The 22,177-nt window shown below is 38.9% G+C and overlaps 1 protein-coding gene and 1 pseudogene across 1 annotated transcript in view; both read right to left on the bottom strand.

Annotated features, from left to right (window-relative positions):
- Window positions 1–7,925, bottom strand: part of BACH2 (BTB domain and CNC homolog 2) — a 73,287-nt gene extending 65,362 nt beyond the window's left edge. Inside the window, exon 1 of the mRNA XM_021693132.1 lies at window positions 7,683–7,925. Coding sequence (XP_021548807.1) covers window positions 7,683–7,925 — 243 coding nt within the window. The remainder of the gene's footprint in view (window positions 1–7,682) is intronic.
- Window positions 7,926–16,702: 8,777 nt separating this feature from the next.
- LOC110583068 lies at window positions 16,703–17,587 on the bottom strand (annotated as a pseudogene).
- Between the last annotated feature and the right edge of the window lie 4,590 nt (window positions 17,588–22,177).

The following is a 22,177-nucleotide window of genomic DNA, read 5'->3' as shown; positions in this document are numbered from 1 at the left end:
GGACTCGATCCCAGGACTCCAGGATCATGACCTGAGCCGAAGGCAGTCGCTTAACCAGCTGAGCCACCCAGGCGCCCTCTCTCTGACTTCTTAATTCTAAAAAGCCCCAAGGTTCAATCCTGGGACCTCTTTTTTTTTTTTTTTTCTTCCTTCCTTATCTACACTTATTCTCTTGATGATTGCATTTTGTCTTATGCCTTTTGGTATCCCCTATAATCTGGTATTAAAACTTCTATCTCCAGGTTGAATTTGTCCCATGAATTCTAACCATGCATATCCTACTGTGTACCAGACATCTCTACTTTGATGTTAACACACACCTCAAATGTAATGTGTATGAAATAGAACTCTTATTCCCATTCTTACCACTTGAAACCTACTTTTCCCCGTCTTCACCAATGCCAGTTAATGGCAACCCCATTCCAACAGCTCAGATCCCAACCTTGGAGTTCTCTTTAACTCCTTTCTCTTCTTCCATCATATATCCATTCTATAAGGAAATCCTGTAAATTCCACCTTAAAAATATCACCAGAATCTGATACTGATCATCACTCTATTGCTATCACTCTGATCTAGGCCATTGTGTCATGCCTGGGTTGTTGCCTTAGCATCTTAAATGTTTTCCTTGCTTTTGCCTTTGCCCTCTCTTTCAATCTATTTTCTTTCTCTCTCTCTCTTTTTAAATATTTTATTTATTTATTTGACACACAGAGAGAGAGAGACTGAGTGGCGTGTGAGAGCACGCACAAGCAAGGGGAGCAGCAGGCAGAGGGAGAGGGAGAAGCAGACTTCCCACTGAGCAGGGAGCCCAATGTGGGACTCAATCCCAGGACCCTGAGATCATGACCTGAGCCGACGGCAGACGCTTAACCGACTGAGCCACCCAGGCATCCCTCTTTCAGTCTGTTTTCATATAGCAGTCAAAAGGATCTGCAAAACCCTCCAAATGGCCTCCCAGCTCATTCCAAGAAAAGGTAATGTTTCTAAAAGGTGCACAGCCTGGTCCCGTTACGTGACATGCCCCCTCCCATTCTACCACCTGCTCATTCTGTTACAGTATGTCAATCATGCCAGGCCCATTCCAGCCTCAGAGCTTTTCCTTGCTATTCCTTCTGCCTAGACCACCCAGATGTCAGCATGGCTGGCTCCTTCACCTCCTTCAAGTCTCTAGTCAAAGTCATCCCCTTGAAAAGGTCCTTTTAAACCATTCTATCTATCTATCTATCTACTTATTGAGTATAGTTGACTCTTAATGGTACCTTAGTTTCAGGTGTACAACATAGTGACTCAATAAATTTATACATTATTCTACGTTCCCCACAAGTGTAGCTACCACCTGTCACCACACAATGTCATTGTTGACCACCGTATTTAAAATTGCAGGGCCCTGACATTCCTTAGCCCCCTTCTGTTTTATTCTCAATGGTATCTAACCAAGAAATATTATATTTATTTGCTCTCTCTCCTCCTTCTCCCCCACTGGAATATAAACTTAGTTTTGTTCCCTAGGTTCACCCAGTAGCTAGAACAGTGCCTCCTGGTAAATAGCAGGGCCTTGATACATATTTGTTGAATGAATGAAAAAATGAATGAGGAAACAGAAGCCCAAAGAGGCTGACTGGCTTGGTCAAGACCTTAGATGTGGTCAGTGCCAAGGTTCAAACTGTGGTTTTCCCAGCAACTCACGGCTGATGCTCCTTAAATCTAAAATTTTGCCTATTACTCTTCTTCAGAGTTTTGTCTAGGTGGTGAATGGGGGGAGGCCAAAGGGCTGGCTCTGTGCTCTGGGGTGGGTGAGTGTTTTGTTCTTCTTATCTTGGTCATGCCACTCTCCAAACACCTCAGTTACTGTTTCCCATCAGTTCTCACCTCCCCCAAAGTTACACGCAGGCTAAGAATGCTGTTGGCAGCTTGTGCTACAGTGTTAGGTACTTGCTGTAGTATTACACACCGAAAACACTGTCCAAAGATAATCATGACAATCTTACTGCTCCTTTAAAAGACTGGGCCTAAGCCATCCCAGAGACATTAACAGCTTTCATCTCCTCTAGAAACTTTCAATCAAGAAGATTCCATAATTCCTCTTTGGTCTCTGTGCTTGGCAGTACTATTGCAGATTGTACCCTTTATTGCACCCTGTGGTTAAGACTTAACAAAAAAAAAAAAGAAGAAGAAGAAGACTTAACAAATGCTTTTGCTTCAGAATCCTTCTGGGTCAGTTTTCCTTTTTGTTTAGCACTGCAAAAATGAGATCTGCCCTAAAATGTTGAGAGAGAGAGAGAGGAGTGAAAGAGAGAGAAAGCAAAAGACAGAGAGAGTGAGAGCAAGCCAAAGTTTGAAATATATTTATACCTAAGAAAGCATGTGGTCCACCTGAGGAGGCGTACTTACCCCTAGCCAACAGCTATTCTCTGCATGAAACCTCTCCCTTCTCTAGAGGGTGAAAGACCATGGGCGGTAAAGCCCAAAGAAAGGTGGTAGAGCTTTGGCTCTACCCTCTCCTTGTTTGAAAAATATTTAGTTTTCACAAATAAAAACTGCATATATTTAAGGTATACAATGTGATGTTTTGATATGTGCATGTGAACTGTGAAATGATTACTATAATCAAACTAATTAACATATCTATCGCCTCCCATGGTTATCATTTGTGTGTGTGTGTGTGTGCGTGTGGTGAGAACAATTGAGATCCATTCTTTTAGCAAATTTCAATTATATAATACATTATTTTTAACTACAGTCACCATGCCGTACCCTATGTTTCCAGAACTTATTCATCTTATAACTGAAAGTTTGTACCCTTTGATCAATATTTCCACTTTTGCCCCACCCCCTCCCCGAAGCTTCTAATAACCACCATTTACTCTCTGTTACTATCATTTGCCTTTTTTTAGATGCCACATAGAGTGAGATCCTGCAATATTTGTCTTTCTGTGTCTGGCTTGCACTTAGCATAATGTCCTCCAGGTTTACTCATGTTGCTGCAAACAGCAGGATTTCTTCCCTTTCCTGAATACTATTCACACACACAGCACCTTTGCTTTATCCAGTCCTGTCAATAGACAAGTTGTTTTCACATCTGGACTATTGTGAATAATGCTACAGTGAATGTGGGAGTGCAGATATCTCTTTGAAACAGTGATTATACTTCTTTCAGATATATACCCCAAGTGGTATTGTTGGGTCACTCTGGGAGTTCTGTTTTTAATTTTTTGAGGAACCTCCCTCCTATTTCCACAGTGGCTGCACTGATTTACATTCCCACCAACAGTGCACAAGGGTTGGTTCCCTTGTCTCCACATCCTCGCCAATACTTGTTATCTTTGGGCTTTTTGATAATAGATCGTGGCAATAACCTTTTAACAGCTGCTCTTCCTCTGGCATTCTGGGAGAGCCCCGTAATTGGGGCTGCTAGGCAAACCCACTGTGGGTTCCATGTCTTCTAAGGACACACACCCCATTCCTGCCCCCTGTACTCGACACACCATAGAACTGACCTTCAGGGTTGTGATGCCATTTCCAGCACGGTTGGCGTCCAGCCCAAAATGGTCTCCATGACTACAGCTAAGGAGAGGTTTGTTGAGCCAACTTTAATACTAATGAGCAGTGTAGTAACGGCCTTGCAATGTTGGCACATCAACCACTTTCTCTTCATCTCTTAGCACAAAATAGACTTACTAATTATAAACTAAATGATCTGTTTTATTATTTAACGAAAGTACTAAGTACAGTGCCTTATGTCTTACTTTTTGCTGATACACATTCTTGGGTGTGTTTTTCAATAGGGAGCCAATACTCAAGTCATAAAAACTCTAGGGACTGTAATTCCATTTTAGGAAAAAAAAAAAAAACAGAAAAGAAAAACAAAAAAAAAGAGCAAGACATTTCCATTACTCCTTGACTTCCAGAAGGAGGCCTCTATTTTTGTTTCGCTCCCTTTTAGTTTAGAGGCCATACTGGGCACTGTGAGTGGCTCTAATTTGCTAGTAAGAGATTTGCCCATTGGGAGTCAGGAGTTTGGGGTAGAGCTGCACAACTGGACAACTAGATACCAGAGCTGGGTTTGGTCTAAACTGACTAAGTAGGGGAGTGGGACAGGCAGCAGTATGTGTCTGAAAGTTTCATAGTCCAAGAAAGAGCTTTCAGACTCAGCCATGAGTCTTCCCCCTGAGAAGCACAGAGGCTGGCTAGGAAGTGTAGAGGTGAGCCAAGCGTGAACAAGGCCGGGACAAACCAGAAGTTGATTTGAATTTGGTGACAGGATAATGATGGGGTTTAAAAATTTCCAAGGAGCTAATCAAATGTTTTTTTTTCTTTCTTTTTTTTGAAGATTTTATTTATTTATTTGACAGAAAGAGAGAGAGAGCACAAGTGGGCAGGGAGGCAGGCAGAGGGAGAGGGAGAAGCAGGCTCCCCGCTGAGCAGGGAGCCCGATGCAGGACTCAATCCCAGGACCCTGGGATCATGACCCGAGCCAAAGGCAGACGCCTAACTGACTGAGTCACCCAGGTGCAGATCTTTTTTCTTAGATCATATGAGCCAAATGCCAATTAATTCCAAGCAGCTACTTTCCATGGTAATGTTTGGGATGTTTGCTTATTCACTACTTAATTCAAATTCTAAAGTCATTCACTGAGCTAAGTGGGACAATGACTCTAGAACCTGCAAGGACATTTTAGTGTGCACACATGGAGAGAAAAACAATGCTTAGCACTTGGGGCCACAGGAGGGTGCTCTGAGCAGAGGGAGTGGGCTCTTGGAAGGAGGCCTCAGAAACAATTACAGGCCCACAAAGGAAAATGCCACTGTGGCTGGCTTGCATGCTCCATCAGCAAGATACTTAAAGCTGGGTTACTGACAATATGAATTTATGTTTCATAGGAAGGAAAAAAAAATCTGGTTATATCTGAAGGTTTCACATACCTGAGCACCAGGTTTTAATGGTTTGGAAGTGTAGATAATATAGAAATGGCAATCATTTACATGACTAGGAAGAAAGAAAATCAACACATTGCAAATTCCCACTTACTTAGAACACAAACAAAGCAAAAAGGCCAAATAGCAGATATTTGTGTGATGTCTATACAGTGTGCCTCTTGCTTTAAAGGGCCCCTAATGCTGGGGCGTCTGGGTGGCTCAGTTGGTTGAGCATCCGACTCTTGATTTCAGCTCAGGTCATGATCTCAGGATCTTGAGGTTAAGCCCCTGAGTAGGGCTCTGTGCTCAGCGGGGAATCTGCTTGAGATTCTTTCCCTCTGCCCCTCCCTCTGCACTCTCTCTCAAATAAATAAATAAATCTTTAAAAAAAAAAAGAGTCCCTAATGCCAAGGAAATAAGTGATTATCAGGGATCTGACCTAAAGAAACTTTTAGTTATGCCATATGCATTTATATTCTGGTTTCCTTTAAATTTTACTGTCTTGGTAGTGTATTATGATAAATAATTCAAGGACTTCAGAGTTTTAGAGGTTTTTATGGGTAGAAACTAGGGCTCAGAGAGGGGTTTAAGTGACTAGATCAGGATCCCAGAGCTAACTGGGGGCAGGCCAGGGCTTAGGCACACGGTCCAGGAAGTCTCAAGATGGGGCCAATAGTCACTGAGGAGAGACTAAATTACATAAAATATGATTTTCATTTTAAATATATTTTAATAGAACAGATTTTTTTTGAAAATCGGTAAAAAACATATAAATGAAATAGCTCTCAAACAGATATAGATAATAAATAAACTATAAGCTCCATCCTCTCCCCGAGATCATTCTGGATAATTGGAAGTTTCCAAATATTTCCAGAGAATTCCAGAATTGGAATACACTGCAAAGGCATTCTGGCTGCCCATCTAGAGGAGAAGGGGTCTTAACATTTGATGAATGCCTACTATGGGATAGAGACCATGCTGAGAACTTCTATGTTTATCATCTCACCTAATGACAGGTTAAATATTTGCCCATTGATGTAGATGAGGAAAATCCAGCTCAGGATCACACCACGGCTGCCATTCCTTGGCCTTCCCACATTAGTTGATACATAAGTTTCCCTCCCTACACCAGCCCTGAGAACATTATCCGCAACCGATTTGTCCTTTTGCCTCTGGTACTGGGATCTTTCTAGTTATCTAATTCCTAGGGGTGTGAGGAGTGTGGTACTGGAGCCTTTCATGTGGGTACATAAAAAAGAAGCATGTGAAAATGTTGAGTGCTTATGCAATCCTCACTCTTAGCTGGCCTCTCTCTTGTTCTGCAGGGCTAACCGTAGATGTTGTTTAACAAGGGACTGGATCTGGTGACCCCCTCCGACCCCTGTGACTTGTTTGCATATTTGTTTTTTTTTTAAAGATTTTTATTTATTTATTTATTTGACAGAGAGAGAGACAGCGAGAGAGGGAACACAAGCAAGGGGAGTGGCAGAGGGAGGGGGAGAAGCAGGCTTCCCGCGGAGCGAGGAGCCCAATGCGGGGCTCAATCCCAGGACCCCGGGATCATGACCGGAGCCGAAGGCAGACGTTTAACGACTGAGCCACCCAGGCGCCCTTGCATATTTGTTTTTTATGTTGAATTTGGATGCCTTTCTGTGGAGCAGGTGCTTGCCCCACCTCATCCTAGTGTCTTATACGCATCCTGCTCTATTCATTTTTATTATGTGCCAGGCCTCTGGAGGCATTTGGGTTTGTGACCCCTGGGATTTACTGCTAGTGGTACCATTAGCACCTCCCATCAGGGTCATGGGGTCTCTGGTGTCTTTCAGAGTCGCTGTGGGCCACTGCCCAACTCTGGGGCTCCAGTCGCACAGACTATAGATTTGAGTTGCACCTCTGGGAACTGTGCAGTGCAGAGCCTGCACGACAGGTGGTGGTGGCCCTAGTGTTATACACGGTATAGATGCACAATGACAGATTCTGGACCTGAATACAAGGGTAAGGCTGCTCAGTGCTACCCTTGGTCCCATGTAAATGAAGGGGAGCGAAGATGATGGAAATAGAGGAATTGTATACGCAGTTCAAAGGGTGACCAATTTCATGTTTTGTCATTATGAAGCCCATCTTTTAAGTTTCTGCAGCTTAGGCCATCCAACTGAATGGATGTTAACTCTCAACAGAACGGGTCCAGCTACTAGTGTCCCTACAGCACAGATATAACTGTACTCACTGAAGTAATTAAGAAACATGAGTAGGGTATTTTCAACAATGGTGAGAAAAGCAAGTTTGCACTTCTTAGAATCCTACCATATTAACTGCGAAAATTACTGATTGCTTTTACTTCTCCCCCCAAGCAAGGCAGGTGCTGTGAATACTCTCATTCTTTTACTCTCAAGGGAAATCAAGTGCTCCTTCAACCATCTGAAAGAGAAAAATCATAGCCACAGTCCCAGTGACTCAGATCCCACATCTAGGACTGTAGCAAACTTTTGCTGTCCTACTCAAAACCTGAAGAGTAAGTGAACCAGAAACTACGAGTGGCTGTGAGCCACAGGTGAGGTGAGGCTCCCCGACAAAGATGCTCTGCTCAGATTCATGCCTCTGAGATTTTAAGTGCATCAGATAGAAACTGGCTCTGCGGCAAACCTAACAGTGTTGGTGACTTGGAATGGGGCCCAGGGTCCACCTTTTAGCTCCTACTTAGCCAACTGTCTACAGGTTGATAAACCTCCATGAGCAACCACACGAACAAACCAAACTACCGTACCTCCTCAGGCAAGCTGACCACCAAGTCATTTTTCGTCTGTCCAACCAGCGCCTGCCAGAAGTATTCACTGCATGCGGCCAGCACAGCCCGGTGGGCCCGGAACTCCTTCCTTTCCACAATCAGAGTCACGTCACAGAGAATATCCTTTTTCCGCTGGTCATTGAGGCCCAGGAGGATGTTGGTGCAGTGGACTGTGGACTCATACACATACATGGGGGAGTCAGGCTTCTCATCCACAGACATGCCGTTCACACCCTGAAAGAGAGAAAGGTGGGGTCACCAGAGCTACCTGAGTCAGATACAGAAGGTGAGAAGAATGTCACAGTTCCTGCGTCCCACGGCCATGAGCCAGGCAAAAAGGAGAATTGTCCTTTAGCATATTCATGCTCAGCACAATGAGCTCAGAAAACGTATCTGGAAATTCATGTTCAATGGCTGACTTTTATCTTTCCTTTTACTGAGTGCTTTTACCCCATGGAAACAAAGCCAGGTCCCTTAATGAAACACCCAAAACATTTAAAACATACAGGTACTCTAAGATTTAGTAGTTTTGATTTTGCTATCCGACTGAAAAAGGAACTTCCACATACACATGGTCCTGATTCAAGTATTGATTGAGCTTTGTGTTAAGGGGAAATGAATCATTTTGAAGTGTTTATTATGCTCTCTTGACAAAGTACACGTAAACTCCTAGGTTGATGTTTGGCTAAGATGCCAAGCAGAGTAAATACCTAATCACAATACATAATCGAACAAGTGAAGTAAACGGTATGTGTACTACAGAGTCGGTAGAGCGAGCTGTCACAATTGCCCTCCGCCACTTCAGGACAAAGCACAACCAACAGAATGCTGTTGTTGCTCACGAAATGCTCTTGAAAAGAAGTGGACTTGTGCTGTCATTATCCCAGCAGACTTGATATACATCCTCTTTAAGGAAACACAATATATCACATTAAGAGTCATAAAAAAAGATGTATTCCACAGTGAAGATTACTTTACAAAAGGGTTCTTTGCTTCAAGAAGTATCCACCGATGTACTTTAAAAAGTAGTGTCTATAACTAATTTACATAACATAGTTTTTCAGGAATGTCTACTACTAGTATGAATTCCAATAAAGTTTTACTTTCCTTTTGGCTTCATTCTTATTTATTTTAATAACTTTAACCCACGATAAATTGCATATAGTTATAGTGGGTGGTTTGATATGTTTTAGCATATGTATGCATCACAATCAAGACAGGGAACATACCCTACATCAATCACCAAAAAAATCTTTCTATGCCCCTTAATAGTCCTTCCCTTGCACCTCTCTGTAGCCCCCTTCCTCCCAAAACTACAGTTCTGCTTTATGACACTATATATTAATTTGTATTTTCTATATTTTATGTAAATGGAATCATACAGATTATATTCCTTTATGTCTGGCTTCTTTTACTCAGCATGGTTATTTTGCAATTCCTCTATGTTGTTGTGTGCATCAAATGGTTGTTCCTTTATTGCTGAGTAGTGTTCCATTGTATGGATACAGCACGATTTTTTATCCATTCATCTATTGGCAGATCTTTGGGTGTTTCCAGTTTTGGGCTATTACAAATAAAGCTGCTATGAATTAGTGTATAAATCTATGCATGAACATATGCTTTCATTTCTCTTGTGTAAATTCCTAGGGGTAGAATGGATGGATCATTTGGTATGTGTAAGTCTAACTTTTTGAGAGACTATCCCTGTTTTCTACAGTGGTTGTAGAATTTCACATTCCAACAGCAGTGTATGAGAGTTCTAGTTCTTTCACATTCTTGCCACAACTTGTTATACTCAGTCTTTCTAGTTTTGGTCATTCTAATAAGTATACCATGGTATATCTTTGTGGTTTTAATTTGCTTTTTTCTAATGACTGAAGATGCTGAACATTTTTCATGTGCTTATTTGCCATCTATTTACTTCTTTGGAGAGATGTGTACTCAGATTCTTTGTCCATTTTCTACTGGTCTGTTTCCTTATTACTGAGATTTGAGCATTCTTTATATACTCTGAATAAAAGTCCTTTATCAGATATGTGATTTGTAAGTATTTTCTCCAAGTCTGTAGCTTGTCATTCTCTCTCTCTCTCTCTCTCTTTTTTAAGATTTTTAAATTTACTTTTTGACAGAGAAGGAGACAGCGAGAGAGGGAACACAGCAGGGGGAGTTGGAGAGGGAGAAGCAGGCTTCTTGCGGAGCAGGGAGCCCGATATGGGACTTGATCCCAGGACCCTGGGATCATGACCTGAGCTGAAGGCAGACGCTTAACGACTAGCCACTCAGGCACCCCTGTCTTTTCATTCTCTTAACAGTGTTTTTCGAAGAGCAGAAAGCCTTCATCTGATGAAGACCAATCAAGCAATTTTTTCTTTTATGGATCATGCTTTTGGTGGTATGTCTGAAAAATCTTTGCCTAAACCAAGGTCATATCTTTTTTTCAGATTTATACATAGATATTACTATTTTAATGTAATTATAAATGATTTCGCTTTTTAATTTAAATTTCTGATTTTTCATTGCTAGTATACAGTAATATAAATTGTTTTTGTGTACTGATCTTATATCCTGCAGTTTTGCCTAACTTGCTTATTAGTTCTCACAGCCTTATTTATTTTGGTACATAACATAGATTTCGTAAAACATACATGTTGTCTGTGAATGAAGACATTTTACTTCCTTTCCAATCTGAATGATTTCAGTGTCTTTTTCTTGCTTATTGCATTGGCTAGAACCTCTAGTGCAATGTTGAATAGAAGTGGTGAGAGCAAACATCCTTGCCTTGTTCCTGATGTTAGGGGAACACTTCATCCTTTCACTGTTATTTATGACAGTAGTTATAGGTGCTTCATAGATGCCCCTATTGAGTTGAGGAAATTTCTTTCTATTCCTTATTTGCTGGGAATTTCTTTTTTTAAAAAAGCAGGAATGGATGCTGGATTTTGTTAAATGTGTTTTCTGCATGTATTGATAATCACATAATTTTTCTTTTTTAGTATGTTAATATGAATAATATGATTGATTTTTGAATGTTAAATCCATCTTGCATCTCTAAAATAAACTCCACTTGACCGTAATGTATTTGTCTTGTTATACATTGTCGGATTCATTTTTTTACATCTTGCTAAGAATTTTTGCATCTATGCTCATGTAGGATATTAGTCTGTAGTTTTCTTTTCATATATGTATTCTTAATCAGGGTAATGCTGGTTTCACAAAATGAGTTGGAAAATATTTCTTCCTCTTCAATTTTCTAGAAGAGTCTTTGTAGGATTGGTATCATTTCTTCCTTAAATATTTGGTAGAATTTGCCTGTGAAGTCTCCTTGGCCCTGAGTTTTAACTACAAATTCAATTTTTAAAAAAAATTGTCAAATTCATTGGCATAAAGTTGTACATAGTATTTCCTTATTTTCCTTTTAATATTAGTAGAATCTTTGTTGAAGCTCATATTCCTGATATTGGGAATTTGTGTCCTCTTTCTTTTCTGACCAGGTTGGCTAGAGGTTTATAAGTTTTATCAATGTTCCCAAGGAACTAGCTTTTGTTAAATTGATTCTTATTGTTCTATTTTCTATTACGTTGATTTCTGCTATCATCGTTGTACCCTTTCTTCTGCTTACTTTAGGCTTTAATTTGCTCTTTTTAATTTCTATTACCTTTTACTATTTTTTAGATTTTATTTTAATTCCAGTATAGTTAACATACAGTGTTATATTAGTTTCAGGTGTAAAATATAGTTATTCAACAATTCTATATATTGTACACTCAGTGCTCATCATGATAAATATACTCTTAAACCCCTTCACCTATTTCACCCATCCCCCCCACCCCAATCTCCCTACCTCCCCTCTGATAACCATCAACTTGTTCTCTATAGTTAGGTATCCTTTTTCTTTGTTCATCTATTTTGTTTCTTAAATTCCACATTTGAGTGAAATCATATGGCATTTCTTTCTCTGATTTATGTCACTTAGCATTAGACTCTCTAGATCCATCCATGTTATTGCAAATGGCAAGATTTCATTCTTTTTTATGGCTGAGTAATATTTCATTTATCACATCTTTATCCATTCATCTATTGATAGACACTTGGGCTGCATCCATAATTGGGCTATTGTAAATAGTGCTGCAATAAACATAGGGGTGCATATACCCTTTTGAATTAGTGTTTTCATATTCTTTGGGTAAATACCCAGTAGTGGAATTACTGGATCACATGGTAGTTCTATTTTTAAATTTCTGAGGAACCTCCATAATGTTTTCCACAGCAGTTGCACCAGTTTGCTTTCCCACCAACAGTGCAAGAGGATTCCTTTTTCTCCACATCCTTGCCAACATTTGCTGTTTCTTGTGGTTTTGATTTTAGCCATTCTGATAGGTGTGAGGTGATATCTCATTGTAGTTTTGACTGGCATTTCCCCAATGATCAGTGATGTTGAGCATCTATTCATGTCTGTTGTCCATCTGGATATCTTTGGAGAAATGTCTGTTCATGTCTTTGGCCCATTTTTAAATTAGATTATTTGTCTTTTGGGTGTTGAGTTTTATAAGTTCTCTACAGATTTTGGATACTAATCCTTTATCAGATAAGTCATTTGCAAATATCTTCTCCCATTCGGTAGATTGTCGTTTAGTTTTGTTGACTGTTTCCTTTGCTGTGCAGAAGCTTTTCATTTTGATGTAGTTTCAATAGTTTATTTTTGCTTTTGTTTCCCTTGCTTCAGGAGACATATCTAGAAAAATGTTGCTAAGGCTGATGTCAGAAAAATGACTGCCTGTGCTCTCTTTTAGGGTTTTTACAGTGTTGGGTCTCACATTTAGGTCTTTAATCCATTTTTTTTTAACATATATTGCATTATTTGTTTCAGAGGTACAGATCTGAGATTCAACAGTCTTGCACAATTCACAGCGCTTACCAGAGCACATACCCTCCCCAGTGTCTATCACCCAGTCACCCCATCCCTCCCACCCCATCCCCCAGGTCTTTAATCCATTTTGAGTTTATTTTTGTGTATGGTATAAGAAAGTGGTCCAGTTTCATTCTTTTGCATTAGCTGTTTAGTTTTCCCAACACAATTTGTTGGAGAGACTGTCTTTTCCCATTGCATATTCTCGCCTCCTTTGTCAAAGATTAATTGACCACTAATTTGCTTTTCTTTTTCCAGTTGCCAAAGGTGGAAGTTGAGTTCTTTGATCTGAGATCTTTCCTCTTTTCTAAGAAAAGCTTTAATGCTATACATTTCACTCCAAGTAGTGCTTTAGCAACATCTCACAAATTTTGAAACATTGTTTTAATTTTCATTAATTTTAAAATGCTTTCTAATTTCCCTTTTTGTTTCTTTCTTAATATATAAATTATTTGGAAATGTTATTTGGTTTCCAAATGTTTGAAGGACTTTCCAGATATTTTTCTATTATTGTTTTCTCATTTAATTCCATTGTGGTCAGAGAACAAACTTTGAATGACTTCAATCCTTTTAATTTATGGAGACTTGTCTTATATCCCAGAATATGGTCTATCTTGGTAAATATTCCATATGTATTTGAAAGGAATGTGTGTTCTGTTGTTGGCTGGAGTGTTCTGTAAATATCAATTAAGTCAAGTTGTATAATAAATGTTGTTCAAATCTTCTGAATCTTTATTAATTTTCTGTCCAAGGTATTGAGAAGAGTCACTGAAATCTCTAACTATAATTGTAGATTTACCGATCAGTTTTTGCTTCATGCAGTTTGAAATCCTGTTATTAGATGCATACATGGTTAGAATTTTTATTTTCTCTTGATGTATTTATTCCTCTATCACAAAATGACCCTTTAATTCCCGGAAATATCATTTGCTTTGAAATCTAATTTGTCTGATATCAATAGTCACGTCACCTTTTTTTGCTTAGTGTTAGCATTAGTGTTGGCATCTTTCCCCCTACTTATCCTTTTAATCTATTTGTGTCTTTATATTTAAAGTGTGTTTCTTGTAGGCAACATATAGTTGAGTCTTGCTTTTTAAAAAAATCCAAGGGGTGCCTTGGTGGCACAGTCAGTTAAGCATCAGACTCTTGGTTTCAGCTCAGGTCGTGATCTCAGGGTCGTGAGATTGAGCCCCACATCAGGCTCCGCTGCTTAAGACTTTTCCCTCTCGCCTCTCTAAAATAAATCAATCAATCTTAAAAAAAGTCCAATCTGATAATCTCTGACTTTTAATTCTGGTATTTATACCATTTACATTTAATATTATTATTGACTTGGTGGGGTTCAAATATGCCATTTTGAAACTTGTTTTCTCTTTGTCCCATCTGTTCTTTGTTCCCTTTCTCCTCACTCTCTGTTTTTATATTAACAGTATTTTTTATAATTCAAGCTTATCCCCTTTTTTGGCACATTGTTTTGTTATTTTATTGGTCACCTAGGGTTTATAGTATGCTCCTTTAAATTATCACAATCTATCTTCAAGTGATATCATACCACTTCATATAGAGTATAAGAATCTTACAATAGTATGCCTCCGTTTCTCCCTTCTTGGTCACGCATTTTACTTCCACAAATGTTATAAACCCCACACTACATTGTTATTATTTTTGTTTAAACAATTATCTTTTACAGAGATTTAAATAGCAAGAAAATAAAGTGCACACACACACACACACACACTTTTCTTCTGCCTGAAGTACTTCCTTTAATATGATTTGCAGTGTGGATATGTTTGTGTCTTAGCCTGGGCTGTTATAGCAAAATAGTAGAAACTGGGTAACACAAACAATAGGATTTCTTTCCCATAGTTCAGTCTGGGAATTCCAAGATCAAGGCACCAGCTGATTTTGGTTCTTTGGTGAGGGCTCTCTTCTTGGCTTGCAGATAGCTGCCTTCTCACTGTCTTTGCACGGGGAAGAGGAAGAGGTCTAGTCCTGTTTTTTTTTTTACAAGGATACTAATCCCATCTCCATCTCCAAAGACCATTGCATTGGGGTTAGGGCTTTTGGAGGTGGACCTAAGCATTCGGTCCATCATAGTTGGTGACGTATTCTTTCAGTGTTTGTTTCTCTTAAGAAGTCTGCCCCCTTCATTTTGGAAGTTATTTTTGCGTGGTATAGATTCTAGCTGACAATCTTTTTCTTTTCAGTACTTTGAAAAATGTCATTGTACTGTCTTTTCATATGCATGGTTTCCAATGAAAAATCTGCCTTCATCCTTATCTTTGTTCCTCTATATGTAATGTCTTTTTTCCTTCTAGATACTTTTAAGATGCTTTCTTTATCACCTGTTTTGAGCAATTTGATTATGATGTGCTTTGGTGTAGTTTTTCATGGTTTTTGAGCTTTTTGAATGGGTGGATATAGTTTTCACCAAATTTGGAAGCATGTCAGACATTATTTATTTGACTACTTGAATGGAGACTATCTGAAATTGTCCCACAGCTCACAAATGCTCTGTACATTTCTCTTTCTGATAGTCTTTTCTTCTCTGTATGTTTCATTTTGGACAGTTTCTATTGCTAGGCCTTCAAGTTCATTAATCCTTTCTTCTGCAATATCTAATCTGCCATTAATAAATGATGTCACAAAGTTTAATTTGGGTCTTTTTTATATCTCCCATGACTCTACTTAAGATAGTCAATCACTCCTCTAACTTCTTGAACATTTGGAATACAGTTATAATAACTACTTCTGTCTGTTAATTCTAACATCTGTGTCAATTCTGGTTTAGTTTTGATCACTGTTTCTCTTCATTATGAGTCATATTTCCCTGCTTCTGTGCATGCCTGGAAATTTTTGATTGGAGCCATTGTGAATTTTACCTTGTTGGATGCTTGATACTTGTGTGTTGTTATTAACATTCTTAAACTTTGTCCTAGGACTCAGCTGAGTTATATGGAAACAGTTCGGTCCTCCAGGTTTAGTTCTGAGATCTGTTAGGTGGGAACAGCAGCATTTAATCTAGAATTCCTTATTCCCCACTACTGATTCAAGACTCTTCTGAGTATTTTACCCAATGCCCCTTGAATTAAGGGTTCTCTAGTCTGGCTGGTAGGAACAGGTATTATTCCTGATCCTCTGTGAGCTCTGAGTACTGTTCCTTCTAATTGTTTGGGTCTTTCTTTCCCCGTTTTTGGTATTTTTCTCACACACCTGGGCTAATGAGTACACTGCAGAATATTTAAGGGAAACCCTCTGCAGATCTCTGGAGTTTTCTCTCTGTGAAGCTCTCTCTTCTTTGCTACCCTGCTTTCTGAAGTGTAGCCACTACAGTCTCTCCTGACTATTAGGTCTCCTCAACCCAGGAGTCAGCCAAAATCTTCTTTGGTTTCTCTTTCCCCTACCATTGTCTGGAAACACTCTCAAAACAGTCAGCTGGGCTCAGCTTGTTTTCCTTCTTTTAGGGGTCAATGTCTTTTGTTTCTTGGTGTCCAATGTTTTGAAAAGAATTGTTTGATATATTTTATTTGTTTTTATAGTTGTTTCAGGTGGGAGTAAATTTAGTAACTCTAGTACCTGTTACTCCATCTTGGCTGGAAGTAAAATCCTGGATTTAGTCTTTATGTTACAGTTACACCAAAAATGTTACAAACAATAACTTATCACTTTGCTAACCATATAGTATAAACTTTGCTCTACTATAAATGATGATTTGTAATACCTACTTTACAAAAATATTTCTGCAAAAATGAACATTTAGTTCTTTGAATTTCAATAAAAGATGAAGTATCTGTAAGCTTTATTACCTGGAATCATTTTTATACAGTAAGAATAACATTTTAAATGACACAATTCAGTTACAATGACCATAAGCCATGGAGCAAACTTTGAGTTTGCATGGCGTCTGTCTTTACAACTAGTTAATTGCTGCTATATTCTTTTTTACCTAGTAAGAAGACAAGTATTTTTTTCCATTCTCTCAAGATTAAATGATTATTAAGAAAGCATACCACATTGTATAGAAATCAACATTATCTCCCATAATTCTGTGCATCTGGAACTATAGAAATGTCACTGTCCCTGCCCCATATCTTTAAATTAACATTCTCAGGTCACAACAATGAGTCTTCCCAAAGGGGACCTTCCAGAAAAACAAGCTATTTCCTCAGCTCATATTTCCCTCCTTTTGCAGCATGCACTGGCAGTCTATCCAAGATGTATATATACTGGGGAGTAATGAAGGGATCCATCAGCAAACCCACAGTTGTTGACAGTCATAAGATTAGAGACAAACACAAAGGGATAGGTCAATATACTGGCAAAAAATCCTGTGACAGCTTGAGAATAACTCTTCATTTTACTGATGGTGGAAACCCCACTGTCCAGTGCATAGGTATTGATGAGGTAGGCCAGTGAGGGACAGAGCCACAAATAAATGATGTCACCTAGGAGGCGAGATATAAGACTTGCAAAAAATTCTAGGTTGCCCTCTTCACGATAGATGATTACTATGGAGTTACAAAGTCCACAGTACTTGGATTTTCTGCCAATGATGTGTACCACAGATCTCAGAGTGATCACGTGGAAGGAATGTGTGATGAGCATAGCAGCAGAACGGGCCATCATCTCTCAAGACAACCTCGATAACTTGGTGGAAGGAAGGTGTGACTTCTTTCTGTACATTTCCAGGGCCTAAATCCTGTAAAACTTTACCATGGACCACAGTTCCAAGGACTCCTGAACACAGTCTTGGAGTTAAGCCTGTGAATAACCCATGCTTCCCACTGATGCTCACAATGTGCTGAACATAACAAAACAGACCCGGAGGCTGACATACTTGCTGCCCCCAAATATTTCATCCTATTGTTGGGGGAAGAGGCTCATATCCCACTTGGATGAGCACCTTCACATACATGAATTGCTGGGACAGGATGGTGAGACCAGAGCCCAGGAGCACCTGACTGGTCACGACTGCCATGATGGCACAAGCGGACTGAAGACAAATATTTCCTATTCTGGCATCTTTTACATGAAATATTTTCAGGATTTTCTTATCTCCTATAGAGGGTCTCAAGTCTGATTTATTTTCTCTATTCTTAGTTCTCAAATTATTACTCACCTCCTATCACGTTCGGTTTTCTCAGTCAGTGGAAATTTATTTATTTAAGTCATATTAGCTTACATGTAGCAGGCAGTACTCAAAATTAGGTGGAAAAATTAATGTTCTACAATGTAAGTGGTACACTTAATTCATAAAAAGCAGGAGATTTATAAGAGATACCTCATTTTTCCAATCCAATTATGGCTAATTAATATTAATGCACCTACACCAAGAAGAGAGGAGCTTGCTATAAAGGATACAAAGCCTTAAGTTCTTTAGTGAAACATGAAATGAAAGAAAGTCCAAAGAGAAATAAAGTGAGGTGCAGTGGAAGGAGGAGTATACCTGGGATCTAGGTCTTTTGATCTAGCTCTTGCACTGACCATCTTTGTGGATTTTGGATAAACTGCCTAACTTTCTCTGGACCTGCTTCCATACTTGTAAAATGAAAAGTCTGAACTAGAAGATCAGCAAAGTTCTTACATGGCTACAATTCTCTCAATTGATATATTTTATTTGTTTTTGTCAAAAACAAATTTTGTTTTTGTCTCAGAGTCTATAACAGGAATACGTAATTGGTCACAGGCAATGGGTCACTGTCACTGTAGTCGAGAGAAGTAGCTTTCTTTGGCCTTATAAAGACCATTCACATATACCCTCTTTTATTGTTGTTGATGTTGCATGGCTTAAAAGAAACTGCCTCCACAGAGGTGGTTACAGGGAATGGGATGGACAATATAAAGGAAAAATCCTTCTGGGAGAGAAGGAACTAGTACCCCAACCCCTGCTCTCATAGGTTCCAAGTTAGGAAGATCTGTCTGGATAGACCATGATATCCCTGAGTAAAAAAAATTTTAAAAAAGGTGAAATTAGCTTTTGGAAATGGAGAATCCAAATCTAGGAAGACATTTTGGCACAACATGTGGTGCTAATGCTATTAGCTCTTTCAGTCCTAGACATCTTAGCCCATAGGTTTGTTCTGGGAACCATGGCTGCGTAAGGGAGTATAAACTAAAAGAATTATGTCACCTGGAAACCCAGTGTGGAGTTCCACTGAGGTCCAAGCGGGGGTTTGACTGCTATACAGCAGCACTGGATGAGAGTCTACACCACCAGGTGGGGAGCAGTCATCGATAGCGGTGAAGCCAAGGCAGTGTAGTGGCTGGACTCTCAGATTGCAGTTCATAAGCAAGATGGTCTCTTTCTGGTCTAAGATATCTGGGGGGAGGGGGCCTCAAGGAATGATTCAATATCCTGCCAGGGCACGTTTGGGAAAACAAAGGGGCTATGGTGATACGTGCTCCTGAGTCGATGAAGAGGCTATGGTAGTCACATGAACACGGATGTCTGCTTTTTGGGTTAAACCTTCCAGAAAGTTTTAGAAGACACTTAAAACAGATTAGATCTGTTCATCAAATGGTATAATCTAAAATCTATCATTCCCATGAAACTGTTGCTAGACTTTAACCTGTCTGAGGATTTTCTTGCTTTTATTACATTATTCCTGGATAATCCTTCCTTATGCCATGCCAGCACCACTCTCTTCCTCTTGGCCTTTACATTCCTATTGGATCTTATCACACCCCTCACTGTTGGCCCCTCTTCAAGCATAATGGAACATACTGTTTCTTCTTCTTTTAGAAATCAGTCAGCCCTTCTCATCCTCCAATTATTATGGGTGCTCTTCTAGGAACTCCCTCCAATTTGTCTGTTTTTGACTCACCAATACCAACCTAAATTCCGTTTCTCCTATCACTGCATTATGTCCCATTAAGTTTCTTTTTTTTCCACTTGCTTTGCTAATATTAATTAAAAAAATTTTCCCCCCTAATGCAGCAAATCCTGAAATCTGCAGCAGGACCCATGGGATCTAAGAATGAAATACTCTGTAGTGAGTAACAGAGCCCAGAATAGCATGTCGGAGTCTGACAGCCAGTCTTTACACTAAGCATTAGACAATGTGTTAAAGTGTGTAGACATTAGCTGAAATCAGATTGTAAGGAAGCCTTCCAAAGGTTCTGATTTGGGTTTTGGCTGGATCTCATTCTTCTTTTTGTAGGCCAAAAAACCCAGCTGCACATGTACATACACATATACCCCAATCATCTTATCATATGGTTCAGCAGTAAAAGTTAATTACTATTATTTTCTCATAATATGCTCATTCCTTCAAAAAACTACACAGACCACAACTCTTATCAGTCAAAGATATAATATTAATGAATACAGACTTGCTTATTCACTTACTTATTCAGTCTTCATTCATTATTGGTTCATATTCAGAAATTAAAATGTCTGACACTTAGTTCTGAAGGTTAAAAGTATAAATCAAAAAACCAAAAAGAAAAAAATCTACAGTGGGAAATGTGAAAAGCTGAAATTCACAAAAAAGTAGAATGTTAAGTTTTTCAGACAACCTGTCATGTCTAGAATGGTTCACATGAAAAGAAATGAGTACACCTTGCAGGTAATGAAAAAGACCAAATTAAAAACCATTTCATATGAAATTCCAACCACATTTCCCAGAGAAACAGGGCATTAAGTAAATACTTCTGTGAATCACATACTAAATTATTTAGTAATTGCTGAGTAAATTCCTGCTCTTATCAAGCATACTTTTTTTTAAGTTATTTACAATGAAACTATAAGGGTTAGTTTTTATAAAAGAAAGTTATCAAGTCTATAGAAATTTTCGAGTGCACAGTGCCATTAAAATTACTAAGTTATTGCTTTTGGGTTGGAAACACTTTTCAATTGCATCAAGACTCAAACTTCTTACTTAAAGTGGAAAGCAATCCAATTTCAGTATTTTATAATGGAAAACTGCAGTGCCTGTCATTTAATGTCTCTAATGCCTTAGATAGCTAGAGTAAGGGCCTGACATTGAGCAGCTAAAACGTTCCGTGTTCTTTATTTACTCAAACACTCCATCTGCGTGTGTGCTTATCAGTGCCAAGGGAACTGAAATTTAAGGCTGCTGTTAGAAGGAAGCACTTGCAATTGTATCATCAAATCCTTAATAGCTCTGAATGGTTCTTGTACTTCAACATAAACTTCCATTTTCTTTGACCTTTTGGGAGGAAGTTCAATTTACTGACACAGTTTGTGACAATGGTTTTACTGTACAGTTGAAAAAAAAATACATAAAGAATTTAGGGACAATTATCATAAGCCCCAATTTTTGGGTAATTTTTGTTGCTGATGTTGTTTCACTCATTTTTAAAAAATAGACCGAAATAAAAAATAACCCAAGCTTTCTAAATATCTAGTAATAAAACAGTGATAAGTCCTCACACTTCGATATTTAAATGTGAACTGTATGAAGAGGCAGGCTGTGATGCAGAGGCTGAGCTAGAAGTACTGGAATGTTGGTAGCAGAATACCACCAGCATTTTTCACAGAGCTAGAACAAACAATTTTAAAATTTGTATGGAACTGCAGAAGACCCTGAATAACCAAAGCAATTCTGAAAAAGAAAAGCAAAGCCTCCCGATTCTGAACTTCAAGCTATATTACAAAGTTGTAGTCATCAAGACAGTATGGTACTGTCACAAAAACAGACACATAGATCAATGGAACAGAATAGAGAACTTGGAAATGGACCCACAACTATATGGGCAACTAATCTTCAACAAAGCAGAAAAGAGTATCCAATGGAAAAAAAGTCTCTTCAGCGAATGGTGTTGGGAAAACTGGACAGCAACATGCAGAAGAATGAAACTGGACCATTTCATTCTCTTTACACCATACACAAAAATAAATTCACAATGGATGAAAGACCTAAATGTGAGATGGGAAACCATAAAAATTCTAGAGGAGAACTCAGGCAGCAACCTTTTTGACCTCAGCCGTAGCAATTTCTTATTAGACATGTCACCAGGGGCAAGGGGAACAAAAGCAAAAACGAATTATTGGGACTTCATCAAGATAAAAAGCTTCTACATAGTGAAAGAAACAATCAACAAAACTAAAAGGCGGCCTAGGGGATGGGAGAAGATATTTGCAAATGACATACCTGATAAACGGTTAGTATCCAAAATCTATAAAGAACTTACTAGACTCAACAACCAAAAAACAAATAACCCAGTTAAGAAATGGGCAGAAGACATGAATAGGCATTTTTCCAAAGAATATATCCAGATGACTAACAGACACATGAAAAGATGCTCAACTTCACTCATCATCAGGGAAATACAAATCAAAACCACAATGAGATACCACCTCGCACCAGTCATAATGTCTAAAATTAACAACACAGGAGACAACAGGTGTTGGTGAGGATGCAGAGAAAGGGGAACCTTTTGCATTGTTGGTGGGAATGCAAACTAGTGCGGCCACTCTATGGAGTTTGGAGGTTCCTCAAAACAGTATGGCGGTGCCTCAAAAAGCTATAAATAGAACTACCCTTTGATCCAGCAATTGCACTACTAGGTATTTACTCAAAGGATATAAATACACATTTGAGGG

The sequence above is a fragment of the Neomonachus schauinslandi genome, chromosome 8, assembly GCF_002201575.2.
Source record: "Neomonachus schauinslandi chromosome 8, ASM220157v2, whole genome shotgun sequence".
NCBI classification, from domain to species: Eukaryota; Metazoa; Chordata; class Mammalia; order Carnivora; family Phocidae; genus Neomonachus; species Neomonachus schauinslandi.
The sequence above is the reverse complement of the archived record's forward strand: the minus strand, read 5'-3'. Positions and strand labels throughout refer to the sequence as shown.